The 26,171-nt window shown below is 45.8% G+C and overlaps 1 protein-coding gene across 1 annotated transcript; it reads left to right on the forward strand.

Annotated features, from left to right (window-relative positions):
• Positions 1-1,223: 1,223 nt before the first annotated feature.
• GNL2 (G protein nucleolar 2) lies at positions 1,224-26,056 on the forward strand. The gene is made up of 16 exons (XM_045898053.3): positions 1,224-1,423; positions 3,101-3,185; positions 4,150-4,244; positions 6,032-6,171; positions 8,766-8,950; positions 12,806-12,872; positions 13,938-14,096; positions 14,626-14,739; positions 18,168-18,296; positions 19,177-19,281; positions 20,058-20,216; positions 20,758-20,871; positions 23,760-24,211; positions 24,513-24,592; positions 25,164-25,249; positions 25,866-26,056. Exons 1-16 carry the CDS (start codon positions 1,360-1,362, stop codon positions 26,016-26,018), a joined length of 2,187 nt encoding a protein of 728 aa, XP_045754009.1. The 5' UTR covers positions 1,224-1,359; the 3' UTR covers positions 26,019-26,056.
• Positions 26,057-26,171: the final 115 nt, after the last annotated feature.

The following is a 26,171-nucleotide window of genomic DNA, read 5'->3' on the forward strand; positions in this document are numbered from 1 at the left end:
CTCTTTCCACCCTGTGAGGGAGGACATAGTGAGAAGACAGCTGTCTGCAAGCTGGGGAGAGAGTTCTAGGAATGCAACTATGCGGGCACTCTGACTTTGGACTTCCCAACCTCCAGAACTGTGACAAATAAATGTTTGTTGTTTAAGGCACTCAGTCCATGGTATTTTGTTACAACAGGCTGAGCTAAAAACACCATGTATTCATTCTTTCATTCCATGAATATTTATTGAGTCCCTACTGTGTGTCAAGTGCTATTCTAAGTCTTGGAGTTACAGCAGTGAACAAACTTACAAGGTCCCTGCTCTCAAAAAACTTACATTCTAGTTTTGGGGAAGCTCAGATAAACCTGTAAATAACATAATTTCATCTGGTGATAAATGTCATGAAATAAATAAAACGAATAAATGCAGAAGGGCAGGAGATGGCTGATTTGGAAAGATCAGCCAGGAAAGTCTTCTCCCAGTAGAAGGGATTGCCAGATAAAATCCCGGATGCCCAGTCAAATTTGAATTTCAGATAAACCATTACTTTTTTTTTTAGTAAAGTTATGTCCCAAATATTGCATGGGACATACTTACACTAAAAATTATTGTTTATCTGAAATTCAAATTTAACTGGGTATCCTGTATTTTTATTTGCGAAATCTTGCAACCCTACCAGTAGGTGACATCCCAGCCAAGAACAGAATGACCAGAGGGAACTAGCTATGCAAAGGTTCAAGGAAGAGTGACTCAGGCGGACGGATCCAGTGTAAATGTCAGAATAATCTGAGGGAGGGAGGTACAAGTGAGGACAGATAAATAGGCAGGGGTCAGATCCTGCAGAATTCTGTAGGGATGGCTAGGAGTTTTGAGTTTCTTTCTCTCTCTCTTTAAGTGTGATGATGCACGACCGGAGTTTTAAGAAGGGTGGCAAGGTCTGACTGATATTTGGTCAGGCACTTTTGGAAGGGTTAGAGGACAACCTCGGGAGATAATTGAACTTAAGCTTGTGCCATTGACCTGGGACGCGCGGGTGTACCCACTAGGGGCTCGGGGCCGCGCGCGCCGAGCACCTAGGCAGCCGCTGGGGCGGGGCAGCTTGGCGGTTGCTAGGCAACGAAAGGGGCGGGGGCTCCAACGCTGCGTGACGGCTAAGCGGCCGGGACGGGGGCGGAGTCAGGAGAGCGGCGGCGCGCGCCGCTCGTTCGCAGGAAGTCGCACAGGGGAAGCAAGGGGCGCGAGCGGAAGTGACGTCGCCGGCGCACACGTGGTTGAGCGTGGTTACGGAGGGTCTCTTCGGCCTGGCTTGGGAAGTTACGAGTTCGTGTACCCGTCCGAGGCCGGGTCTAGCGCTCCGGTTCCCGTCCCGTCGGCAAGATGGTGAAGCCCAAGTACAAAGGACGGAGCACCATCAACCCCTCCAAGGCCAGCACAAACCCTGGTACAGGCGGCGGGGCTCGCGGAGGGTGAAGCTTGAAGGAAGCTTGGTGGGGAGGACTCCGAGAAGGTCGGGGGGAGGAGGGACACCCGGGCGGGCGTTGCTTGGAGTGGCCTCTCGCCTAGTGGCTATTGGGGACGAGAAGGGAGAAGGTGGTTTTTTCATTCGGAGGCACTGAGGAGGGCTGACATCTTGCACGCCTCTCAGGGCCAGGTGCCAGGCCCCCTGTCTAACGTCGGGGAAAGTGAACATTCAGGCCTGGCAGCCTTGGGGCATCTCCAGTTGTGAGAGACTGGGAAGCTCTGCGTTGGAAAGGGCAGTGATCTTGACCTCCTCTCGCGTTCCTGTGTATGTCGGCCCCTCCCCCAGCGTATTTCAGTCTTGTATGATTCCAGCTTTCCAGCTCAGGGAATTGTTAGAAGTAAATTAGATAAATTAGATAAAGTCAGATTACATGTGTTAGGGCCGACCCAGCTGACGTTTCACACTTGACCACACTTGCCTGCCACTCTTGCTTTGATCATTTAAATGAGAACGGGTTTGTACACTTGGCTCTCGGAATCATCCCACCTGGTAAAGGGCACAGAAAACCCTACAGTTAGATAACTAATGATCATTTCAGTAAGGATGTTTTTAGAGATGTTTATGAGTTTTGCTGAGTTTCCACCTGCAGGATGAACAAGATAGTGTTTGGGAGTGTCCCTTCTATTGGGTTTAGTTAATAACACTTTGTTTTTAAATATGGTTTAAAGTTTTTGAGGACTTGAACTGATCACATCGAACGTTCTCCCTGGATTGCTGATAAATTATTCAATTTGCGTAGACTGGAATCTTAGACTGTTAGACCCAAAAAGGCCCTTAGAGGTTATGATGTGATAGGTGAAGAGGTGGAGCCAAAATGGGGAAGTGGCTCATCACAGCTGGCACAGTTGGTGAACGGTAGAGCCGCCAGGGCTGGGATTTCAGCTTGTTTTCTACTGCATCACTTCAGGAGTAGACAGGTGACTGGAAGATATCCCCAAAAGGCAAAGCTAGGCTAGTATTAGCATGCTTATTTGTCCTTCTCTTTATCTCTGAGATGTAAGGCAAGAATCGCTACCTACTTTGCTGTTGATTAAACAAAAACATTAGGAAATTAAGAAACTGGTACAGAAGGAACACTTAAGTATCAAAATCATAGTCTCCGTGGTGCCTTGCATGTAGCAGGCACTCGGTATTTGCTCATCTGAGACCCCCAGGTAAGAGCACAGGTGGTGAGCTAATGCTTTTGTTCAAATTCTGGCTCTGCCATTTAGTAGCTGTGTAATCTTGGGCAAGGTGTCTGGCCACCTGTGCCTCAGTTTCTTAGCCTGAGGAATGAGGCTAATGTATGTAGGATTATTCTATGGATTACATGAGGTGATGCCTGTAATGTGGATCGCACAGTGCCACAATTAATGCTCAAAATTATTAACTCTTATCAAACTCAGTCATATTGAGAACCCAAGATTAAGTGAGCTTTGTCATACCAGGTAGCTTCCAGTGATAATAATTTTGTTGGAGTGATAGAGGGAGAGAGTAGATGTTTGCAGCGAGGCGGCAGCTTGCCTACTTTGAGTGAGCGCGTTGGTGAGTTTGAGGCAATGGCCATACTTAAACTTGGTTATCAAATAGTTCGAGGTCTACTTCTGTCTTTCCTAGATCGAGTGCAGGGAGCAGGAGGCCAAAACATGAGGGACCGGGCCACAATCCGGCGCCTGAATATGTACCGGCAAAAGGAGCGCAGGTGAGCATTCCACGTTGTCATCCTCCCCTTTCCTTCGTGCCCTGAACTCCTAGCTGAGACCTAATCACCTTTAATGTTCCCACCCCCACATCCCCCAAATAGGAGTGGCATATTTTCAAATACCATCTGATACGGGTGCTGTTAAGATAAATGGCAAATTTTCGGTTCAAGACATGGGTAGCAGGTGGTGAAATAGTGTTTGTGTAACAATACTGTACGGCCAGTGGAGGTTTTATTCCTCACAGCCTCGGCCTTCACGGATAGCACATTAAATCTCAAGTTAAATATCCCTCAAGAGAACTCTGGTTTTCTTTAATAAAACATATAGGACTGTAGTTATGCAAGCAGCCAGGAAACTTGTTTTTTAATGCGAAACTTTAGATCACAACATTATGGCACTTGGAAACTCATCACAACTGTGAGTTCTGCTGAGGCAGCCTCTACCACGGGGACTTGCTGAGCGTGGCATTTTGCTAGCTGGTCTTAATTTGTTTGGTAATTAGATTCTTCATCCGTTCTGAAAGATGTGTCTAAAACACAAACGTCAGTGAACTTAATCTGCCTTAGTCACCTACTCTGCTGTTTGTTTTAGAATTTTGAGTTCCAGCATAAATCACCCTCTACTTAAAATTCATTTAAACCAGTCTTCAAATAATTACCCAAAAAACTTAAGTATGTGGGGTTTTTTTTAAAGCAAACAGTAAATAGATTTTTAAACATCAGCATTATTTGTTATTCATCCAGCAGAAATCATTACGTGCTCTGTTGCAAGAGGTTAAATGACTTTTGGACAATCTGTTTCAAATGTAGAAGTACTTTTTGTTTACTGAAATCTGTATTTCATGATCATTTAAAACCAAAAAAAGAAAAAAGCTCCTTTTGATGGAAAGAGTGTTCTGGAAACCAGGCTTTGCTCTTGCCTTTCTTCTGTCATCAACCAGAATCTGTTACTTCCTCAATTTAGGAACAGTCGTGGTAAAGTGATTAAGCCTCTGCAGTATCAGTCCACGGTGGCTTCTGGCACGGTGGCGAGAGTGGAACCAAATATTAAGTGGTTTGGTGAGTATCGGCCTCTGTCACTTTTGCTCTACCGGATGGGTGCTGTATGGAAAAGGGTAGGCTTAAAAGGTGTCTAAAGGGCAGAAGTTTGGGGGTGAGTCGAACTGTCAAAAGATTATATGAGAAATGGCTGAGAAGTACCCATAGTGGGAAAAGTGCTGAGAAAAGTAGTAGTGGTGGTGGATTCCATAAATAAGTTCTTTTTGTAGGGGCACGTGGGTGGCTCAGTCGTTAAGCGTCTGCCTTCGGCTCAGGTCACGATCACGGGGTCCTGGGATCGAGCCCCGCATCGGGCTCCCTGCTCCGCGGCAAGCCTGCTTCTCCCTCTCCCCCTGCTTGTGTTCCCTCTCTCGCTGTGTCTCTCTCTGTCAAATAAATAAAATCTTAAAAAATAAATAAATAAATACTTTTTGTAAAGAGCTCATCGTCGTTAATTGTAAGTGAACCCTCCTAAACAGATAAAGCCATCCTTTACATCTTAGTGACTGGCCTTCACAGACCTGAGAACTCTCACAGCTCTTCAGTTCTGGTGGCCTGGACAGATGGCTGTTTGAGAGAGGCCTTGCAGATATGTTCGTACCTTTAAGACGAAGCGTAAGTGCAATCGTTGGCCATTCCTTTGAAACGTTTCTTAATGGGGATTTGCACTGAGTGCCAGTGGAAGGATCTCTTGTTGGTTTTTCCCAAGAATGAATAGAAGGGGATCGGGGCTTCTTTCTTGGAAACTCCACCTTCATTTCAGTCTGGGCTTTCCCTTAGTCCCTGCTAGGTGTGTGGGCCAGTCAGATGGTCAGACCCCATTGTTTGACCGGTGCTTGACCTCTGTGCTTGGGGGAAGGTGGCAGCTACCTTTCAGCCTGTCTTTTGACAGCATACCCTCTAGGAAGCTGCAACTCGGGGAAAGTGTCAAAGTAAAACCTTTTAGAGAGGTGTTTAGCATGGTGGCTCTATACTGGTTCCGATCACCTGCGTGTGCATTCTCGTTCTGCCATTTCTGTGACCGTGGGCAAGTTATTACGTCTCTCTGTTCATTGGTTTCCGGTCTCTAAAATGAGGCTAAAAGCAGTCCGTATCTCGTAGGACTGCTGTGGGAGTTCGGTGGGTGAACACGTGTGCGGCGCTGAGAGTTGTACCCAGCCCGCAGTGAGCCCAGTGTCATCAGCACCGGATTTGTAGCCCTCCCCGTCTTGGGTTCTGCATTTGTGCTCCAGCGAGCTGTTCTGTTGAATATGTGTTTCAGGCCCCCTCACTTCCCAGGTGTTCTCCAGGTAGTGTTATATAGCTTTATTTGGTTCCCTTGCGTGGATTTATTGGCTAATTTAATAGTGCTTTCAAACGCTCATAACCATAAAAAGCGGTAACTCTGACCCGGGTTCCGTGCTTCAGTATTCTCTGTGTAGACTGATAGATCAGCTCTGATTGGCTCCAAATTTCTTTGCCAGATATAGCAGGAAGTGTCGGATGTTTGTCAAATCTCAGTTCCATTCAGTGATGTTGATTTTTCAGTTTCATCCAGTCAGGAAATTGGGCTTGGAAAACTCTTGAAACCCTTTGTGTGTCTGGGTTGGTGGATTAGTTCATAGTCTATGAGTGCAGGAGAGGCAGTTTTTTTGTTCTTGTCCCCCCCCACTTTTAAGTTTGAAAATGGATCCATGGGATGGATGTATCGGGTGTTTGGGTAAAGCCAGGGTAATTCAAAGTCTTGCTTTTCCCTGTGTCATTGGGAAGAAGGATGCAGAAGCAAAAAGGAGTTCTTTATTAAATGGCAACATTCTTCTTTAAAACAGGAAACACACGTGTGATTAAACAGTCATCGTTACAAAAATTTCAAGAGGAAATGGGCACAGTTATGAAGGATCCATACAAAGTGGTCATGAAACAAAGCAAGTTACCCATGTCTCTTCTCCATGATCGGATCCAGCCTCATGTAAGTTGGAGGATATCCCTGGCAGTGGAATTTCTTAGGCACAGTTCATGCCGAGCCCTCTCGACCAGCTTTGTCTTTTGTTCTTCAGTAGAGAAGAGTGACTCTTCTCATCATGCAGTACTGATGAGCTTTCCCCTTTGTTAGGGGTCTCACCTTGGTATGAAGCACATCGTGTCAGGAAGGTGCAGTACCTAGTGGATCAGAGCACAGGCTTGGGAGTCAGGCCTTACTTAATCATTGCTCTCCCCTGACGTGTAGAGCCTTGGGTTTCTCCATGAGCTTTCACTTCCCTGGCTATTAAAGTCAAGGAAACCTACCTCCTTTGGTGATCAGATGCAGATGAGGCATTTGGCATATAGTGAGCACATAGCACACCGCCTACCAGCTAAATAGATCATGGCTATTACCAGTACTAGTTGTACATTTTTTTGTTAGGCAAACTAGTTTAAGTGGTGACTCCATCAAACTTTAGGGAAATGTAGAGTCGGGATTGGGTTGATAGGGGGGAGCCCTTTGGTGCTGTGTACTTTCAGCTTCTATGAGATCCTTGGAATTCTTTCCAGCGAAGGAAAGGGTGCTGGTCAGATTGGTTCTTAATCGTTGGAGTTGAGGGACAGTAAGGATGGAATTGGGCTTGAAGTGGAATGAGTTTCACACATAACCAAAAAAATGGCCTAATATTTGGACATTTTTACTTGCATTGAATAATAATTCCCAGAAATGTAGCCAGTACATAAGCCTTGGTTCCAATGTAAGGAGGGGAAGGAAACATTGACATGCATACATGGATTAAACAGTTCAAAGAAAATTGTTTACTCGCAGAACAAAATAAAAACCAAGGCCTGGTTATTGCCTCAGGTTTTGTCAATTATGCTTTGTTTTATGACGGACTAGAAGAATGGCGCCTATTAGTGGAATGACTGTTTTCTTTCAGGGAAACACATGAGTGTAATTCATGAACCACAGACAAGTTGCTCATTTCCCTTGTTCTCTTTTGTCTGTTTTCCCTAAAGCCATCTTTTAACAAACTATTGAATCTTGTTTATGAGAAGAACAGAGAGGTTTTTATTATGGATTTATTGCTTTGTTGCCCATTCCAGTTGTTCAATGCTTCTAAAATTCAGACTTCAATCGCTGATCTGTAGGCCAAAGGGTCCACAGCTGCAGCAGTCAGCTGGGATTTTGATGCAGATAGGTACTCAGAATAAGGGAGGAGTTTTGTGCTTTGGCCTTGAAACCTTACCTATTTATTTTAGTGCCGTATCTACTACTGGTTATAAAACTTAATTCTTGAGATGGCTGCACAGTGGAGTCAAATCAGATATGCTTTAACTTTTAGCTCTGTGCACATTAAAATGACTAATTCTGTAGCAATAGAGCAAAAATACTGTAACTGATTTGATTTGTGTCCTTTATTGCCTACTGCCTATAACTGCGTGGTACTTGTTAATGTTTAGCTTTCCATGCACACCTCCTTGTGTACTGTGCTTTGTAGGTGATTTATGAGATTTCCAAGGATAACTTTGATCACGGTTTTCCCAGTGACATTAGTACTTAGTTCCCATGTAAAACCCGACCCTTCTGTTTGGGGATGTTCCCTTGTGGGAGGGTAGCAAGTGGGTACAACTGAACTAAGAGGAGATGGGTTAGAGAATCTGAAAAGGTGACCATAGCTTAAGGATCTTTGGGAATTGGAGGGGGGAATCAAAGTCAGAAGCCACAGGCGTGGCTCCATCATCCGCATTTAGTAGCTGGTACTTACAGAGGAGCTTTGTACTGCGGGGCAGAGGGCACTTTTTTTTTTTTGAGGGCATTCTCTGCGGGCTGTTAACATCTGTTACGTGATAGATCCTAACTCAAACTTTGACTTTTATCCTGCTTCAAAAATTCCTATGCCCATAACTCCTTTACAGGCACAGCAAGTTCTAGTTAGTATCAGGTTCCTTTTTATCACATCTAAACTATTATTTTGGACTTTTGCTAGATGTTTTTCATCTGAAGACTTTCCATGTGCATTTAATAAAAATGTTACCTAAATTAGGGAAAATGTTATCTGAAACTAAAATGCATCTTACAAAACAAGCAATTCCTTTTAGCCATGAAAGAAATTAACTTCCAAGAAAAAGTTGGCATTTACAGTTGGTTTAAAAAAAAAACACAAATTTGAGTATGATTGTCCTTGACAAAATCTGTGAATTTGGCGAATTTTATGCACTTGTCTGAAAGCTCAAAAAAAAGTCAGAAAAGATAAGTTAATGTTCATCATTGTAGCCTTAATTACATTTGACTGAAGTTTATGATAAATGAAATACAGCAGAGTTTTTGGCAACTCTTACACAACTATTCGTACTTGCTTTGACTATTTGTATTACTTTGTATTTCTCCAAGGAGGCTTACAGAATTTCAGAATTGGGGAACAAGTGCTTTTGTGATTTCAGGCTGATTTGAAACCAAGCTGCATCCATGTTGTAGTTTTTGGTACGGGTTGAGCTTTGGAAAAATAAAGGAAGAAAACCTTTCCCGGGTCGATTTTTCACTTTCGCTTTTGCTCAGCGCCTTCCTTAGCTTTATGAATAATTCTCTTTTCTCTTTAGAACTCAAAGGTGCACATTCTTGATACTGAAAGCTTTGAAACTACATTCGGCCCAAAGTCACAGAGGAAGCGACCAAACTTATTTGCTAGTGATATGCAGTCTCTTCTAGAAAACGCAGAAATGTCCACTGAGAGCTATGACCAGGGCAAGGATCGTGACCTGGTCACTGAAGACACTGGTGTCAGGTACAATTTGAACATTCATACCACTCTCATTTGCTCTTCTGCAACAAAACGTTGTCTTTATCTTTATTTTACCCACATGAAGCTCAGTGCTTTAACTCCTTTTTTTTTTTTTGAAGATACTATTTATTTGACAGCATATAAGCAGGGGGAGTGGCACGGGGAGAAGGAGAAGCTGGCCCCCCAGCTCAACAGGGAGCCCGACACAGGGCTCAATCCTAGGACCCTGGATCACGACCTGAGCCAAAGGCAGACACTTGACTGAGCCACCTAGGCGTCCCCGGTGCTTTAACTCCCAGATTGTTAGTGCTCTTCTTCCCTTTGACTAGAAAAATTTGTGAAGCTAGGGCCAGAATGAAAATTATTTGAGGTGGCTTATTTCCTCTGGGTCTCTTTTTTCACTCCCCAAATAAAAATAAATAACTTTCTTTACTTCATTATAATAGCAGTAAAGTCTAGGAAAGACAGTTTTGAATATATAGGTAAATTAGAAATGCAACACAAAGAAACTAAGAAGAACTCATAATCCCACTGACCATGTTACTTGTTAAAATCGTGAAGGTCAGGGCTTCCCTAAACAGAGACTCTGGACCACTGGGGATTCACGGATGGCCTTTGAGTTTCCTGTGACCCTCTGAAGATAACGTGGAAAATGTATGTACAAGCATAAAGGTGGGGGTGTTTTGTTGGTCTTATATTTGTTTTGGGGAGGGGAGGAGAAGGATCGATAGCTTTGTGTTCTCATAGAGGAGTTCATACCCAAAGGAAGGTCAAGAATCTAGATTATTCTAGATCTTTTTTACACTCCATGTTCACTTATAAATATAATACCTTAAGACTGTATTTTAATTTGCCTTTTATTTTATTTTTTAAAAATATTTTTTTAAAGATTTTATTTGAGAGAGAAAGTGAAAGTGAGAGAGAGAGAGAGAGAGAGAGATCATGAGCAGGGGGGACAGGCAGAGGGAGAAGCAGACTCCCCGCCAAGCAGGGAGCCCGATGCAGGACTTGATCTCAGGACCCTGGGATCATGACCTGAGCCAAAGGCAGATGCTTAACCAACTGAGCCACCCAGGCGCCCTAACTTGCCTTTTATTTTAGATAAATATTTAGAAAAAATATTTTTCTAAATTATTAACAATAGATTTCTGTGTCAGTACTTAATCGACAGTCCCACTGTGGAACACTATGCTGTTTGTAGTTTTACCCTGTGGTAAGTAAGGCTAGGGTAAAACATCAGTGTGATGGAATCTTCTTAATTCTTCCCCTAAGATACGTTCTTATGGGGAAATGACTATGTCTGAGAACAGGCGTGTTTTTGGCAGGCAGCTGCCTGGCACCCTCCAAAAGGGTTGACCAGTGTTCCCTATTCACCCTCGTGAGTGTGCCAGGTGCCTCAGCACTGAGGTGCTGTCACTTAACCGCAGCAGGGCCACCCCGGTGCTGTGGACGGCCCACGTCTAGCTGTGTGCCTCCTGCCGATGATGTCAGGCCATTTGAGGCCAGGCAAGAGAGGCAGCTCTTTTCTTCATAGAAGTATTTGGACTTTGTGTGCTTCTGCTGATAGGAATTTTTCCTCCTCCAAAAGGTGCAGTAGATAATGGGGGAGAAGACAACCATTTTTGTTTTTTTTTGTTTTTTTAAAGATTTTATTTATTTATTTGAGAGAGAGAGAAAGCATGAGGTGGGGAGGGTCAGAGGGAGAAGCAGACTCCTTGCTGAGCAAGGAACCCGATGTGGGACTCGATCCCGGGACTCCAGGATCATGACCTGAGCCGAAGGCAGTCGCTTAACCAACTGAGCCACCCAGGCGCCCTGGACAACCATTTTTGTTTCCAGGACACTGGATAAATGTCTGTGAGGCTAGTGGATAAACAGATTCTCAGCCTTATCAGAAATATTTCTCTTCCTATGGAAGTATAGATTATGACTCAGGTCCTGCCAATTCCTTTTTATAATCTTCCGTGACGTGTCACATAGCTACAGTCACTTTTTTTTTTTTAGGATTTAATTTGAGAGAGAGTGAGTGTATGGTGGTGGAGGGGGAGAGGGACAGGGGAGAGAGAAACTCAAGCAGACTCCCATCCTGGACATGGGGACTCGATCTCACAACCCTGAGATCATGACCTGAACCAAAACCAAGAGTTGGATGCTTAACCGACTGCGCCATCCAGGGGCCCCTACCTGCAGTCACTTTTTAAAATATTTTTATTTTGGGGGGCACCTGGCTGGCTCAGTCGTTAGAGCATGTGACTCTTGATTTCGAGGGTTGTAAGTTTGAGCCCCACATTGGGTGTAGAGATTAATTAAAAATAAAATCTTAAAATAAAAATAAAACATGCCTTTAAAAAATAATAAAATATTTTTATTTTTGAAATTTCTAAATGTTTTCATATTTTTTATGTATGATCTATGGTTTAAAATTTTTTTAAATTTTTTATCATTTATTCATCATGATAAGTGCACTCTTTAACTCCTATCACCTCTTTGACCCATCCCCTCATCTACCTCCCCTCTGGTAACCATCAGTTTGTTCTCTAGAGTTAAGAATCTGTTTCTTGGTTTATTTCTCTCTCTCTCTCTCTTTTTCCCCCTTTGCTCATTTGTTTCTTAAATTCCACATATGAGTGAAGCCCTGTGGTATTTGTCTTTCTCTGACTTATTTCGCGTAGCATTATACTCTCTAGCTCCATCCATGTTGTTGTAAATGGCAAGATTTCACTCTTTTTGATGGCTGAGTAATGTTCCATTGTGTGTGTGTACCGCAACTTCTTTATCCATTCACCAGTTGTTGGCCACTTGGGCTGCCTTCATAATTTGGCTGCTGTAAATCATGCTGCTATAAACATAGGGTTGCATATATCTTTTAAAAATGAGTGTTTTTGTATTCTTTGGGTGATACCCAGGAGTGCAATTACTGGATCACATGGTAGTTCTATTTTTAACTTTCTGAGGACCCTCCATTCTGTTTTGCAGAGTGGCTGCACCAGTTTGCATTCCCACCAGCAGTGCGCGAGGGTTCCCCTTTCTCCACATCCTTGCCAATACCTGGTGTTTCTTGAATCATTTTTTTAATTAATTTATTTTTTAAAGATTTTATTTATTTGACAGAGAGAGACACAGCGAGAGAGGGAACACAAGCAGGGGGAGCGGGAGAGGGAGAAGCAGGCTTCCCGCCGAGCAGGGAGCCCGATGCGGGGCTCGATCCCAGGACCCTGGGATCATGACCTGAGCCGAAGGCAGACGCTTAATGACTGAGCCACCCAAGCGCCCCTCTTGAGTCACTTTGTTTAAATTAAATTTTTTACTGTGGTAAACTGTACATAAATGTATCATTTCAGTCATTTTCAAGCCTGCAGTTCAGTGGCACTAAGCACACCCATGTGGTTTTGCAGCCTTCAGGGCTCCATGTCCGCTTCCAGAACTCTTTCATGTCATCCCAAACTGAAAGTATTTACCGTAGACAGTAACTTCCCAGCGCTTGGTGGCCACCATTCTGTGTTCTGTCTCTTAGCAGTTTGACTACTCTGACTAGAGGTAGTTGATATTAGGTGCAGTCCTACAGTTTCTGTCCGTCTGGCTTAGGACCAGAATGTCGCTGGGGTCATCCCACGTTGTAGCCTGTGTCAGTGCTTTATCCTTTTTCATTGCCGAATAATACTCCGTTATACATACAACACATTTTTAATCCATCCATCCATTGATGGACATTTGGGTGTAGTCACTTTTTCAATGAAATTTGCTTTTGCCCCATCTCCAAGTAGTTTTGATGCCCTTTCCTGTGGCACGTGGTCAACTTCTCCCTAAACATCCTCTTTATAGGGTCCACTTGTTCACTTTGAGTGTTTTCTTATTTAGAAATGAAGCCCAAGAAGAGATTTATAAAAAGGGACAGTCCAAAAGAATATGGGGTGAGCTCTACAAGGTAAGACTTTCAGTTCCTTCTTGTTGATTGCTTCCTTTGGCTTTCATGATCTTGTATGAGAAAACTGATCTTGATATATGGAAGCTCTCTCAAATAAAGCACAAACTCCACTGCCCTCATTCCCCTCCAAAACCAGGACGGGTGTGGCTAAGCACATACTACCATTGTTCTGGATAACTGCCTTTTTTTTTTTTTTTTTTTAAGATTTTATTTATTTATTTGACAGAGAGAGAGACACAGCGAGAGAGGGAACACAAGCAGGGCGAGCGGGAGAGGGAGAAGCAGGCTTCCCGCTGAGCAGGGAGCCCAATGCGGAGCTCGACCCCAGGACCCTGGGATCGTGACCTGAGCCAAAGGCAGACGCTTAACCATCTGAGCCACCCAGGCGCCCCCGCCCCACTTTTTTTTTCTTAATAGTAAAAGCTACATTACATAGACTTCAAGTTTATCATACATGGTTAGAGCTGCATGGGGGTTTTTAAGTTATTTAGTCCAGCCCTGTCATTTATAGATGAGAATACACATCTAGAAAGGTTGAATACCTTACCCAGCTCACCCACCTGGTTCGTGGAGGAGCCTTCGCGTGTCCGGAGTCCTGGTCCAGCGCTCTTCAACTTGGCTGAGTTTTGTCCACGTACTAGAGATAATTCTTGGTGACTAAAGGCTTTCAAGCACAGTCCCATAATCCAGCAGTAACCCTAACAGGAAAGTAGTACCCTGAAGGCAAACTACATGTTTTAGTTTTTTGTAAAATCCATAAACCCTGTGACAGTAGAAACCTTTAGAAGTCTAAGAAGTAAATGATTTTATTCAATAATGAATAGTAGTTGCGAAGTAAGGTGGGTTATATCTAAGTTAGTTTTCCTATTTGAAATTAGACAAGTTTCTTCTACTCACAGGATGGAAAAAGTTTTGAATTCCGATCACTGGGCACTGAGATTGGCCACAACCTACCCGTGTTTTGAAGTTCTCACTGTTTTATTTTCCCCGGTTCCTTTAAATGTCCTCTGTCTCCCACTTCTCATCTGTACTAAAGCAACTCATTTTCGCCTCTTTGAATCACAGGTGATAGACTCCTCAGATGTTGTAGTTCAAGTTCTTGATGCTAGAGATCCGATGGGTACCCGTTCCCCTCACATCGAGACTTACTTGAAGAAGGAAAAACCCTGGAAACACCTTATCTTTGTTCTTAACAAATGTGACCTTGTTCCAACCTGGGCGACAGTAAGTATGCTGCTTACCCAGAACAGACTGCCAGGCCACTTGGCTCGTCGGAGGCCAAGTTCTCTGTCAATAAGGCCGTTCCTGGTTTTTGGGATTTGAGACATTAAAGTGCTGGACTTTTTGACCTAGTAGTTGTGGGAGCATTCTCACTGAAAACAAAACTAAAATGTGCCTCACCGACCGCGAGTGGAGTCATGTTTTACCCTCTGGTGGTTGGCGAAGGGACGGCTGCGGTACCCACGGGATGGGCGATGTGGCCCGTTCGGGAGGAGAAGGTGCCGCAGCTACAGGCCTTTTCCACATCTGTTACATTAGTGGCATTCGGTCACACCAAAGCCGGTTTTGTAATTGTTCCGTGTTTGTCAGACGAAAAACAAAGCATTAACTGTTGTTCTTTAAAGAAATATATTTTAAAGAATTATAGCTAACATTTTCCTTAGACAGTTATCTATGTGAAAAACGGTCTGTAACTCAAGCTCTGAGTCTTCCTGGATTATGAATAAACAAGTATCTTCTCTTCCCCCTTTAGAAACGTTGGGTGGCTGTCCTCTCCCAGGATTATCCGACCCTTGCCTTCCATGCGAGTCTTACCAACCCCTTTGGCAAAGGAGCGTTTATTCAGCTTCTCCGGCAGTTTGGAAAGGTACTGGGACCTGACCTGCCTCTCCTGGAGTGTGGAGCTGTGGGTCCGTGGAAGAATGTCTCTTGCTGGTGTGCATCAGAACGTTATGCACCTCACTTCCCCCATCTTGGTAATGAGAAGTGTGGGTTTGAGAGCCGTAAAACCTCCAGAGCCTCAGGGTTATAAGGGATTTCGGAAAGTATCTTCCAGCTCAGCCAGCGCCCCTGTCTTTGACGAGCATTGCTCCCCTTTCTGCCATATCCCTGGCACCTGGCACCTGACAGTCCCTCCTCGGCTTAGGGCCGGGCCCCTCCCCACACTCCCTGTGTTTCCCATCTTGGCTTTGCGAGGCCTGCCATGCCTCCTCCAACCTCGGGCCTGTGTAGTTTCTACATTGCCCCCCTCCCCGGGAGGCCCCCTGCTGATCCCTAGTCCGATGGCCCTTTCTCTGGGAAGCCCTGCGACCAGGTTGCCCATGCAGGTGTTCTCAGAGCTTCAAGTTCTGTACCTGCAGCTTGGTGTTGGCACGTCTCGTTCCTTCTACCTGGCTTCAAACAAAGGACGCGCGTCCTCTGTCCTACCCTTCCCCACTTCCCGGAAGCGGACACTTCCAACTTGTGGCTGTTAGTTACCTCCATTATTTTCTTCCATATTTTTAATACCTGCTTACGATTCTATTTCTGATCTCCCCCACCCCATTCCCCATGCCCCACCACCTGCTGTTTTAGACACTTGCTGAGTCTCTGCTATGGAAAGTGAGGACTAAGTTTCTTACAGCTGCCCTCTCCCCACACATACTCCCCTCCCTCTGTTCTCCCTCTGTCGTTATACATCATGTGGCTAGATGACTATTTCTTTCAGCGTTTACATTATTATGACCGTAGAATATCAGTCCCAGCTGATCCACACAGTGCTGTGATTATAATTCCTTTCTAATAGAACCTTCTATCTTCTCTGGTGTTAATTAGCTCCTTGTCGTTTGTCACTAATGTGTCACCAAATCCTCTGGCACAGTGGGAGCTTTGAGAGTCTTGGGGCACCTCCCTTTCATTTGGGACTGCTGCTCCTAGGCCAGCTGCAGAGTCGTCTTCCTGGGATCTCCTTCACCGTCATCCTGAGCATTCCCGTGGCTCTCTCCTGGGTTGGATCCCTTGTTCATTGGGATCAAGGGATCCAACACAGGATCTTTTTTCTTGTTTTTTTTTCTTCCCTGGCTTACTCCTTCCTTTTAATGGAACATATTTTCCAAAAGCTTCTGTAGAAGCAGTGCTTGGAGGAGACCTTTTTTGAGACCTTGTGTTTTGGAAATACCTTTATTCTGTCTTCACATTGTTTGTCCCCAGAATGCTGAGGGCACCACTACATTGTCTTCTGGTGGCTTCTGGTGTGGCATTGAGAAAGCTGAGGCCATTGTGACTCCTGATCTGTTGTGTCTGGGATCTCTTAAAAAATTCCCGTTTTAAAGTTTCACAGTGATGTGCTTTAAGGTGAGTCTTTCACTGTTCAGGGAGTTAGGCACTGGATGGGACTTTGTCTGATGTTGTCCCGTATTATTTCTTGGAGAGCCCCCCTGCCCTCCACCCCATCATCTGTTTTTGTTCAGGAAATTGGTTTTATCTCTTTGTTTAATTCTTGAATTTTCTTTGCTTTATTTCAATGCCTTCGTGATGTTTTGCTCTATATTATGGGACGTTTCTCTGACTTGATCACCTAGCTGTTCTTAGCAACATTTATTTTGCCTCTCACTTTTAAGAATTGCCCTGCCCTATTCTTGTTTAACCGATGAACTATCATCTGTTTCTGAGAAGGATAATGGTAGTGTATTTTGAAATTTTCCTTTCTCCCTACATTGACTCTGTTTCCTGCCAGTTTTTTTGTATTTTTCTGTCTTGTACTAGTGTCACACTTTAAATTTCTGGTTATTCTTGGGTTTTTGTTCATATTTAAGGGTGAGCCACTAAAAAGCCAATGGAGGGCGCCTGGGTGGCTCAGTTGGTTAAGCGACTGCCTTTGGCTCAGGTCATGATCCTGGAGTCCCGGGATCGAGTCCCACATCGGGCTCCCTGCTCAGCGGGGAGTCTGCTTCTCCCTCTCCCGCTCCCCCCTCTTGTGCTCTCTCACTCTCTCTCTCTCAAATAAATAAATAAAATCTTAAAAAAAAAAAAAAAAAGCCAATGGAAATTTTATGGGGGGGTGGGCCTATTGAATAATAGACTTCACTGTAGGGTAACTAGGTAGAAACCCAATCTTTTGTTGGAGGGCACCCTCAGTATCAGTGTCTATAGGTCTTTACTCCTGGATCTGTGACTTTCCCCATAAAGGAGTCTTCCAGTCTCCAGCTCAGGGATGTATAAGCTTGACTGCCAGGGTTCTGGGAACTCAGTGGGGGTAGGGTTGTTGATATTTAAGACTTTAAGTTAATCACACTGGGAACGCTTGCCTTCAGCTGCTGTTATCCCTAAATCTAGGTTCCCATTTAGATCTGAAAATGAAAGATATTTTCCAGAGGTGCAGGGTTTCCAAAAAAAATCAGTATCTGTAAGGCGCTGGGGCAGAGAAGCTGGGTGCCCATGCTGGGGGACAGAGGGATAGAGCGCGTCACTGCTCTGCAGACATCTCGCTAGCCTTGATTTCAGACCCCCTTAGTGGTAGCTGTCCTGCCAGTTCCCGACGGTTTTTGTGATTCTTTGGCAGTATTTTTGCTGGATTTTTAGTTTTTCTACCTTAGCTTTTATCTTTGTAGCAGGCCAAGTTAGATACTACTTTTTAGCTGCTAGTATTTTGCCAACATCGTATGTTTGTTTTTATTGTCTCATTTCCAGCTCATTCTTTGGTTTTATATGCCTGGTTCTGGGGGTTCCTATGTGTCCATTCCCACTGCTGTCATCACAGTGGAGTTTGTGGCGGGAGTGAGGCCAGTGTGGACATTCGGTCCGCCATCTTTAATCAGAAGTCCTCAACCAGCTGTAGACTGTTGTTGAGCTCTGTCTCTTTGAGACTCTCACCCAGTGGTCTAACTTCTGAGGTTGTTTTTTTCTTCTTCTGTCGTTTGTTTTTGGCAGTGAAAATGCAAAACGTATTGTGCAGAGAAAAGGAGGGCTAGGTCTTGGGATTGCCAGTTGGTGTATCTGTGGATGGTATTCTAAACTGATGACAAACAAGTTCTTTCTTCCTTTGCTTCTCGACCTACATACTTTGAACCTTAAAACATTCAAGAACAGTAACACATGGACAACCAAGGAAATGAGTCACCTCTGATTTATTAATAAGTGTGTGTGTGTGCAGCCCACTCAGACAATGTAGGTGGTGTGTGTCTAAGCTTTAGATCGAGTTCTAGTGACACTTTTGCCCTGTATTCTTTGTTTAATAAAAGCAAAGTAACACAACCTGTTTTTCCCAGGGGATGTTCATAACTGTGTGTATGTGATATGTATTCTTTTTTTGAACAGTTGCACACTGACAAGAAGCAGATCAGTGTCGGGTTCATTGGCTATCCAAATGTTGGCAAGAGCTCTGTGATAAACACATTGCGCTCCAAGAAAGTTTGCAATGTGGCCCCCATTGCAGGTGAAACAAAGGTACGTCCGGCTCCAGGGGGCCTTATTTATGTCTCCGTATGTTATTTCCATAGAGGGTAGTTGTTTAGGCCATGAAGATTTCTATCTACTTCTTTTGAATGAAGGCCACCATTGAGGGTTTAGTCTCCAATTGATAGTTTGGAATGTACCAGAGCTGTCTCTGCCCTTTTGGGTAAAGACCGAGAGGACTTTGTATGGCACTGTGTGCCTTTGGCATGATATGGGAGGTGCTGTTCATTTTTTTTTTTTTTTAATTTTTAAAAAATTTTTTATTGGTGCTGTTCATTTTTAAGTCTGTTTTAAATTGTCACTCCAGGGGCGCCTGGGTGGCTCAGTTGGTTAAGCGACTGCCTTCGGCTCAGGTCCTGATCCTGGAGTCCCTGGATCGAGTCCCGCATTGGGCTCCCTGCTCAGCAGGGAGTCTGCTTCTCCCTCTGACCCTCCCCCCTCTCGTGCTCTCTCTCTCAAATAAATAAAATCTTAAATAAATAAATAAATAAATTGTCACTCCAGCCTTTTTATTTGACAAAACTAACCCAAGAATATTTGGTGCCTGGGTTATGAAAGAAAAGTCAGTGTTACGGTAGATTCTGGCAGCTGGGCACAGACCCTGAAGCATAGAGTGTTTGGGGAGCGGCATGCTTCTACTGCAAGGAAGAGGAGTCAGACGGTATTAAGCTTTGAAGAGTACTCTGAAAAGTCAGGGAAAGGTTGACTTGGTATTATCTGCCTTGCTTTTAGACTCTTTGCTGGTGGAAACAGTTTATACTCAGTGGAAGTGCCTCATGCAAGGCCCAAGTAGAGGAGAGACTTTGTAGCTTTGCGAGATTAGACTGAGTGTTTGACCCAGGGGAGTCTCCAGCTTTCTTTCTGACCTCAGGTCTGGCAGTATATCACCTTGATGCGTCGGATATTCCTTATCGACTGTCCAGGTGTGGTTTACCCCTCTGAAGACTCGGAGACAGACATTGTGCTGAAAGGGGTGGTGAGTATTTTTGGTCCTGACAGGCTCTTTGTTTGCCCTTTGTGGGGAGCATTCTGTGGGGGAACATTGGATACCTTTGCGTTTCACTCATTGGGAAGGCAGTTTGGGGTCATCCCATCTGAACGACTTTAGGAACACGACGCTCAGCAGGGCGGCCTCTCCATTCCACTGAAGCCTGCTTGGGGAGTCTCTGGAGCCCTGGGCAGATCTGGTCAATGTCATCCCACAAAAGAGTTTGTAGTTTACACACGGGATCCAGAGAGAAGCGGAGCCTGTTTATGTTTAGTGATCATTCATCTTCGAGGGTTTATGGGCTGAGTCATTTTGGAACTCAGGCGTTTCCTCACTTGTTTCTGAATATGACCAAAACCTTTAAATGGCTCCACTTAACCTTAGCCAGGGCTGCTGGCCATACATCGTGTGCACATTCCTCCCCTCTTTCCTTAAACTATCGAGTTCTCTTTGTGTCCTGGGATTGACGGGCTTTTCGCTGTTTCTACAAGTGAGTAGCGTGAGACGGTCCAACTTGAGACTGCTTGCAGAACCACACAGTTAGTTTGTGGTGAGCAGGGGTCAGCACTAAGTCCTGGGCTCTGTGGCAGTGGCCGGCGTGCAGGGACCTTTCAGCCGACTGTGGCTGGCCACCTCGGAGACCGGCCCTGCTAGACTCCACTTGCATCGTGGTGTTGAAATCTATTTTCAGATGTTGTTACAAATGTGAACTTCACTGTTTCCATGTAAAGTCTGTAAGGCAGAAATTTCCTGTTAACATCTAGGTTCAAGTTGAAAAAATAAAGGCTCCTGAAGACCACATTGGTGCTGTACTGGAACGAGCAAAGCCGGAATATATCAGCAAGACATACAAAATTGATTCTTGGGAGAATGCTGAGGACTTTCTTGAGAAGCTGGCATTCCGGACTGGGAAGTTACTGAAGGTGAGCGAGGGTTTGTGCAAATGTAGACCAGGACCCACGGCAGACGTGTGTATGTGCTGTGGGACTTCTTTTCTTTGGGGGTGGGGGGGATTTTTTTGTCTGTTCCATTTTAAGGATTCTGTTTATTTATTTTTAAAGATTTTATTTATTTATTTGACAGAGACAGCGAGAGAGGGAACACAAGCAGGGGGAGTGGGAGAGGGAGAAGCAGGCTTCTTGCTGAGCAGGGAGCCCGACGCAGGGCTCGGTCCCAGGACCCAGGGATCATGACCTGAGCCGAAGGCAGACACTTAATGACTGAGGCACCTGGGCGCTCCTAAAGATTTTATTTTTAAGTAGTCCCTACACCCAGTGTGGGGCTTGAAGAGTCGCATGCTCCACCGACTGAGCCAGCCAGGCGCCCCTGGACCCTTTTTTGTATGTGTTGTGTGAGCGGTATGAAACTTGGCAAGCAGATGGTGATGAACAACCAGGGCAACTGAAATGCTGGGAGGTGGTTTTGTTCTTTGAATGTAACGGGTGTCTTCCTGTGACATTTCAGGGTGGAGAGCCTGACTTGCAGACTGTGGGTAAGATGGTTCTCAATGACTGGCAGAGGGGCCGGATTCCTTTCTTTGTCAAGCCGCCCAGTGCGGAGCCCCCTGCAGCCTCCCAGGTAAGAGAACAGGGTGGGTCCGCCTTCTGGAAAGCGTGGTTACTGACCTAGGCCTCATGGCTTTGATTGCCTTCCTTTATGGAGCACCTGTTTTCTTTGGGGGTGTTTCCTTCCACTGTTTCCCATCCCATAGTGTCGTTGCTATGACCTTGTAGCATTTGGAGATCAGAAAGTAGATCTCTGATAGAAGACCAAGTCTAAATACCAGTCTTTAGGGCCTTGAATGAAGAGGGCTCTAACTGTAAGTGCTCCTCCGATCCTTTGTCTTTCCTTATGCATGAGGAGCAGAGGCATTTCCAGGATTGACTTAACATTTATTTGTTAGGCCCAACCATATGCTAGGCACGGAACGTAGGAGTAAATAACACAGCCCTTGCCCTCAAGAAGCTCGTAATCAGGTGGGAAAGGAGAGTGGTACAGTTTATAGCCAGGAAAGGAGCCTTAGATTTGGGGCCTCTGGGCTGGATTGAGAAGCGTCCCTTCTGCTGCGTTTCCCTCCCCCTGGCAGTAGACTGCCACAAGGCTCCAGCTGTGGCTCTTTGCTTTTCTATTCCTAGGCTCTTTTTCAGAACTCTGCCAAGCCTTTGGAAGAGGTGGCTTTAAGTTTCGCTTCCATGCTAATGCTTTTTGGGGTTCGTGTCTGTTCCCAGAGTTTCAGTTCTCAGCTGGAAACTTCCAGTTGAATATGTTCTCCAGCATTTCAGAATCAACATACCTGAAACGGATGTTAACTTTTGCCCTCTCCCCGCTAAGACCCCCAAAGAGCCAAAAAAACCCAAACCCAATCCTGTCCCATCTTCTTCATGTGGCGTTCGTTCATTGGTTCATTCCTTCAGCACTGGTGCACTGAGGAGCTCTTGCGTGCCGGGCGCTCTGCTGGGCGCTAGCGGTCCTACATTGGAAGCAGATGAGTCCCTGCCTCTTGCCCTTCTGTGTCTGTGGATGCTCTGGTACTGTCTCCATACCAGCTCTGCAGTTCTCTGACACCAGTTGGGTATCCAGCAATTCAGTTCAATTCTGACACTACCTCCAAGAGTTAGCACAGACCCACAGGTTAAGGGTTCAGTCCCACAAGATGGTCCCCGCTTCAGAGGCCAGCTGCAGATGGGGTTCCCAAGTCCCTGCACTTCTGGCCAGCCAACTACAAATTCAGAGGTTCTAAGGTTGGATAATTTGCTAAAACGACTCCTAGAACTCAGAAAAGTGGTTCCTGATGGCCACTTTTATTGTAGAGGATACAGCTCAGGAATAGCCGAATGGAAGAGATGCATAGGGCCAGGTGTGGGGTTGTGGGTGGCACATCAGTTCATTCAACCCAGAAGCTCCCCAGACCCTATCCTTCAGGGCTTCTCACAGAGGTTCTGTTACATTGGCCTGATTGATTAAAATATTGGCCATCGGTGATTGAACTCCATTTCTAGCCCTCTCATCAAGTACTTGGGCTCTCTGGTGACCAGCCCCCGTTCTGAAGCGAGGCTCCACTGTGAGCATCTCATCAGCATAAACTCCGGGCTGGTGGAAAGGGGTTTGTTATGAAGAACGACAGACACCCCTTTTTTACTCAGGAAATACCAAGGGGTTTAGAGCTTTTGTGCCAAGACCAGACATATATTCTGACACCACAGGGAGGCAGACAGGAAACAGATAAATAGAGAATGTCAGGAAGCACTGCTTACTGTGAGGAAGACAAAACCAGGGTAAGGGCCTTGGGAGATGGAGGCGTGTTCTCGTATGTGGGGTGGGTGGGGGTGGCCTCTGAGGAAGTGGCATTTTGGCAGAGACCTTAATGGTACGAGGCAGGAGCCGAGGGCCTGTCTTGAGGGGAAAGCGGGACAGGCGAAGGTGGTGGCACACCCAGAGCGCCCGAGGCGGGAGCCGCCTGCCATGGCCCGAGCGCTGAGGGGAAGTCATGGGGCTGGACCCCGGTGCCAGGGACAGGAGACATGGCAGGAGACATGGCGGGAAGCAGCTGGGGGGTGCGTTGGTGCGTTAGCCACCAGGGGTGAGGAAGGAGGAGGCGTGGCAGGGTCTGTTGTGACCCTGTGTGCACACAGTGGGGTTAGCTTGAACTCTTCCTCCATGTCTGGTCATTGAGTTTTAGATCATTAGTTCCCCCAGGCTGCGATTTTCTTTTTTTCTTTCTGGTAGTGGCTGAAACTCTTTCAGAATCCAAAAGCTAAAAACTTAGCTTTGGAAAAAGGTATAAAAATGGACCTACAAATTTTGTATACAATTTTCTGAATTTTCTGGATTCCTGATTTATTGAGCACTTTGTGTAGCCACTCTTGCCTTCAGAAAATCACCGGAAGTTCCGTGGGTCTCAGCTGTAAGGATAAAATGATACTACAAATGCGAAGCACCAGGATAAAGCCTGGCACCCACTTCTCCTTTGCTGTTACCTCAGAGAGGCAGGTCGTTTCAGTGTCCCCCCCACATCTCGGCTCTTTCTGGCCTCACCTCGCCAGCTTCCCTCCTTTTGCTCATGCCTTTCCTCCAGCGGCCTCCCTGGCGCCCCCTGCTGAGCGCTCTGCTTTCCCTCTAGAGCAGTTGTGTGGGCCCCTCTTGGGTGTGCCTATCTCCACAGCCCCATCCATTCCCCTCCTTGGAGAGGGTGCATGGCGGATGGTTTGAGTGGTTTAATACTCACAGCAGGCTCATCCTCTGGAACCGCAGCTGAATGCCTCTGATCTCTGAGTAGCAGCTTCTGGGTGTAATGCACCTCGGCCTACGGTAGATGAACACCGTGACTCCAGGGTGGGGGTTTTCAGTTCTTTCCCTTAGTCCCGAGAAGAGGACTGCCTCCTTGAGAGCAAGCTGTCCAGAAATGGTTTTTATTTTCTGATCCCATTTCTCTCCTCCGCCCGCACCCCCCTCTTTGGCCGGAATAGCTCCCATCCTCCTCATCTTTGGAAGTTGCCACAGAGACAAACCAGAAGAACACAGAAGAGGAAGTCGCAGCAGCTGTAGGTGAAGCCGCAGAGCCTGTCACTGAGAAGGAGAAAGAGAACAGTCACTGTGACACCGACTCAGAAATGCAGCAGATTCTGGCACGGGTTCGGCAGAACTTCGGCAAAATCAATGTCGTGCCTCAGTTTTCTGGGGATGACCTGGTCCCTCTGGAGATGTCCGATATCGATGAAGCGCTTGAGAGCTTTTCCGAAGAGGAGGAGGTGGAGGAACAGAAGCAACCAGGAGGCGAGGAAGGTGAATCTTGCCCGGAGTCCCAGGAAGAACACGCGGCAAATGACACCAAGGCAGTTATTAAAGCACTGGATGAAAAGATTGCTAAATATCAGAAGTTTTTAAACAAAGCCAAAGCTAAGAAGTTTTCAGCAGTCAGGTAGTATCCTCGTCTTCTCACAAATTGTGGTTTGCTCGTTCCTTTCTGAGACACTTGCCATGGGGACTGCAGCAGTATTTTTCTGGGAGGTGGAAGGGAGTTAATGCCATTTTTTAGGAAGTGGTCTGTCCATTTCTAAGCTGCAGCTCCCTGAAGTATGAGCAGCGTAGGTCTGCCTCTGACCAAGGCCCAGGGAGCTGCCGGGACTGTGGGGCGTTGCCTCCTGCCCCTGGGTTGGCACCTGATTTGGGCAGCTGAGGGGAGTGATGGGCAGCTTTGTTACTTGGCTTTTCTGTTGCAGAATATCCAAGGGACTAAGTGAAAAGGTTTTTGCAAAATCTGAAGAACAAAGAGCAGCTGAAGAAGTTGTAGAAGACACAGGTAAAGTTAAATTCGTCAAACCGCTTAGGTGTGGTGCGCATCTTTAAAACTGTGGGAAATGTAACTTTAATCTCTCAACTTGGAGAGTGTGCGGTCACCCACACAGGTGCTTATCATCACTGGCAGATGACTCTGTTCTATATGCTGTGTCGCACAGCTTAGATTATTCACTTTTCATTCTGCACATTTCTTGGGATTAATTCGGGAAGCTTCCTGTGAAAAGAGTCCATTAGTAACCTTACAATCTAGGGGTGGGTCAGCCGTATTTTTTTGTGGGAGGTGGGATGGGTCAGGTATCTATTCTTTACTCCATTGGACTCACAGCTTCTATGTGGAAAGTGTGTTTCCGTGGCATAAATGCAAACCCTGGCGTGGCCTGCAAGGGCCTCCTGGCTTGGCGCCCTCCTGGCCACCCCCTGCTTTCCTCTGCACCATGCCTGCCACACTCCATGTTCACTGGCCTTCTTCCTCCGACACATCAAGCTCATTCCTACCTTAGCATTCACACACAAAGTTTTGAAAGTTTGAAAGTCCTGTTTCTTCTCTGTGTGTTTGTGTGTTGTGTTTCCAGCACCTACCAAAAAGGGAAAGAAGAGGAAGGCACAGAGGGAAGAGGACCATTCAAATAAAACTCGCAGGATGCTTACATCTAGGGAAGTACGTGGTTTTGGTCTTAAACATCACCCAGGAAGTGGAGAGGAGAAACCAGTTTCCTAAGAGACACACTTTCCAAAACTGGTGGTCTGGAGTTGAATTCTCGGAACCCCAGTTCTAGGTGACCTAGTTGAGATCAGTTCCATAGGATCAAGAGTTGGCCCAGTGGATGGCGGTCCTTGAGTTCTCGATCACTGTCCTCAAACATGTGGACTATCCTCTAGAAGGGTCTGCTGGTTTTCTGTGGTGAGCAGAGCTGTGTAGGCAGATGGATCCCTGCCGTCAGCTTTGTAACTGGGCTCATCAGAGCTGGGGTGGGCCCTCCTGGGAAGAGAAGAGCTTGTTCCTGGAAGTGTTCACCCTAGGGGACCACTTGTCAGGAGTGCAGTAGAAGAGATTGCAGCAGGGAGGATGGACCAAACGACAGTCTAGAACGGGGCGTGTCACGAGTTACGGTGGAAGGGCACACTTGGGTCTGTGAGGGGAGCCCTTGCTTGTTACTAGCGCTGCTTCTAGTTCTTGGGGGAGCAGCACAGGAAGGGAGCACAGAGAAACAGAGGGGCCTCTTCTGTGGCTTTGCCATGATTGATTTTTTTTTTCCTTTTGCTGTTGTTTACAGCGGAGGCGAGCGGCACGGCAGCAGCAATCCAGGAAAGTTGGTGTGCGTTACTATGAAACCCACAACGTGAAAAATAGGAACCGGAACAAAAAGAAGACCAGTGACTCAGAAGGACAGAAACACAGACACAAAAAATTCAAACATAAGCAGTAACGTTTTAAAAGTTTATTAAATTATACAAAAATATACAATGAGAAACTCTTCCTTCTCTTCATGCCCAGTCGGCATTTCTAAGGCCATGATGCATTTGTTCTGAGGTTTGACAGTTGAAACCCTTCACCGGTGCTGGTGAAAATAAAGTCCCTA

This window comes from Mirounga angustirostris, unplaced genomic scaffold, assembly GCF_029215605.1.
Source record: "Mirounga angustirostris isolate CCGP_5_RB_7025 unplaced genomic scaffold, mMirAng1.0.hap1 SCAF_4, whole genome shotgun sequence".
NCBI classification, from domain to species: Eukaryota; Metazoa; Chordata; class Mammalia; order Carnivora; family Phocidae; genus Mirounga; species Mirounga angustirostris.

What these genes read in the sequence shown, in the direction of transcription:
- GNL2 (XM_045898053.3), top strand. Translation starts at nt 1,360, where the DNA reads ATGGTGAAGCCCAAGTACAAAGGACGGAGCACCATCAACCCCTCCAAG. An exon ending in AGCCCCCTGCAGCCTCCCAG is followed by an intron (nt 20,872 to 23,759) that starts GTAAGAGAACAG and finishes TGGCCGGAATAG; the next exon opens with CTCCCATCCTCCTCATCTTT. An exon ending in AAGAAGTTTTCAGCAGTCAG is followed by an intron (nt 24,212 to 24,512) that starts GTAGTATCCTCG and finishes TTTCTGTTGCAG; the next exon opens with AATATCCAAGGGACTAAGTG.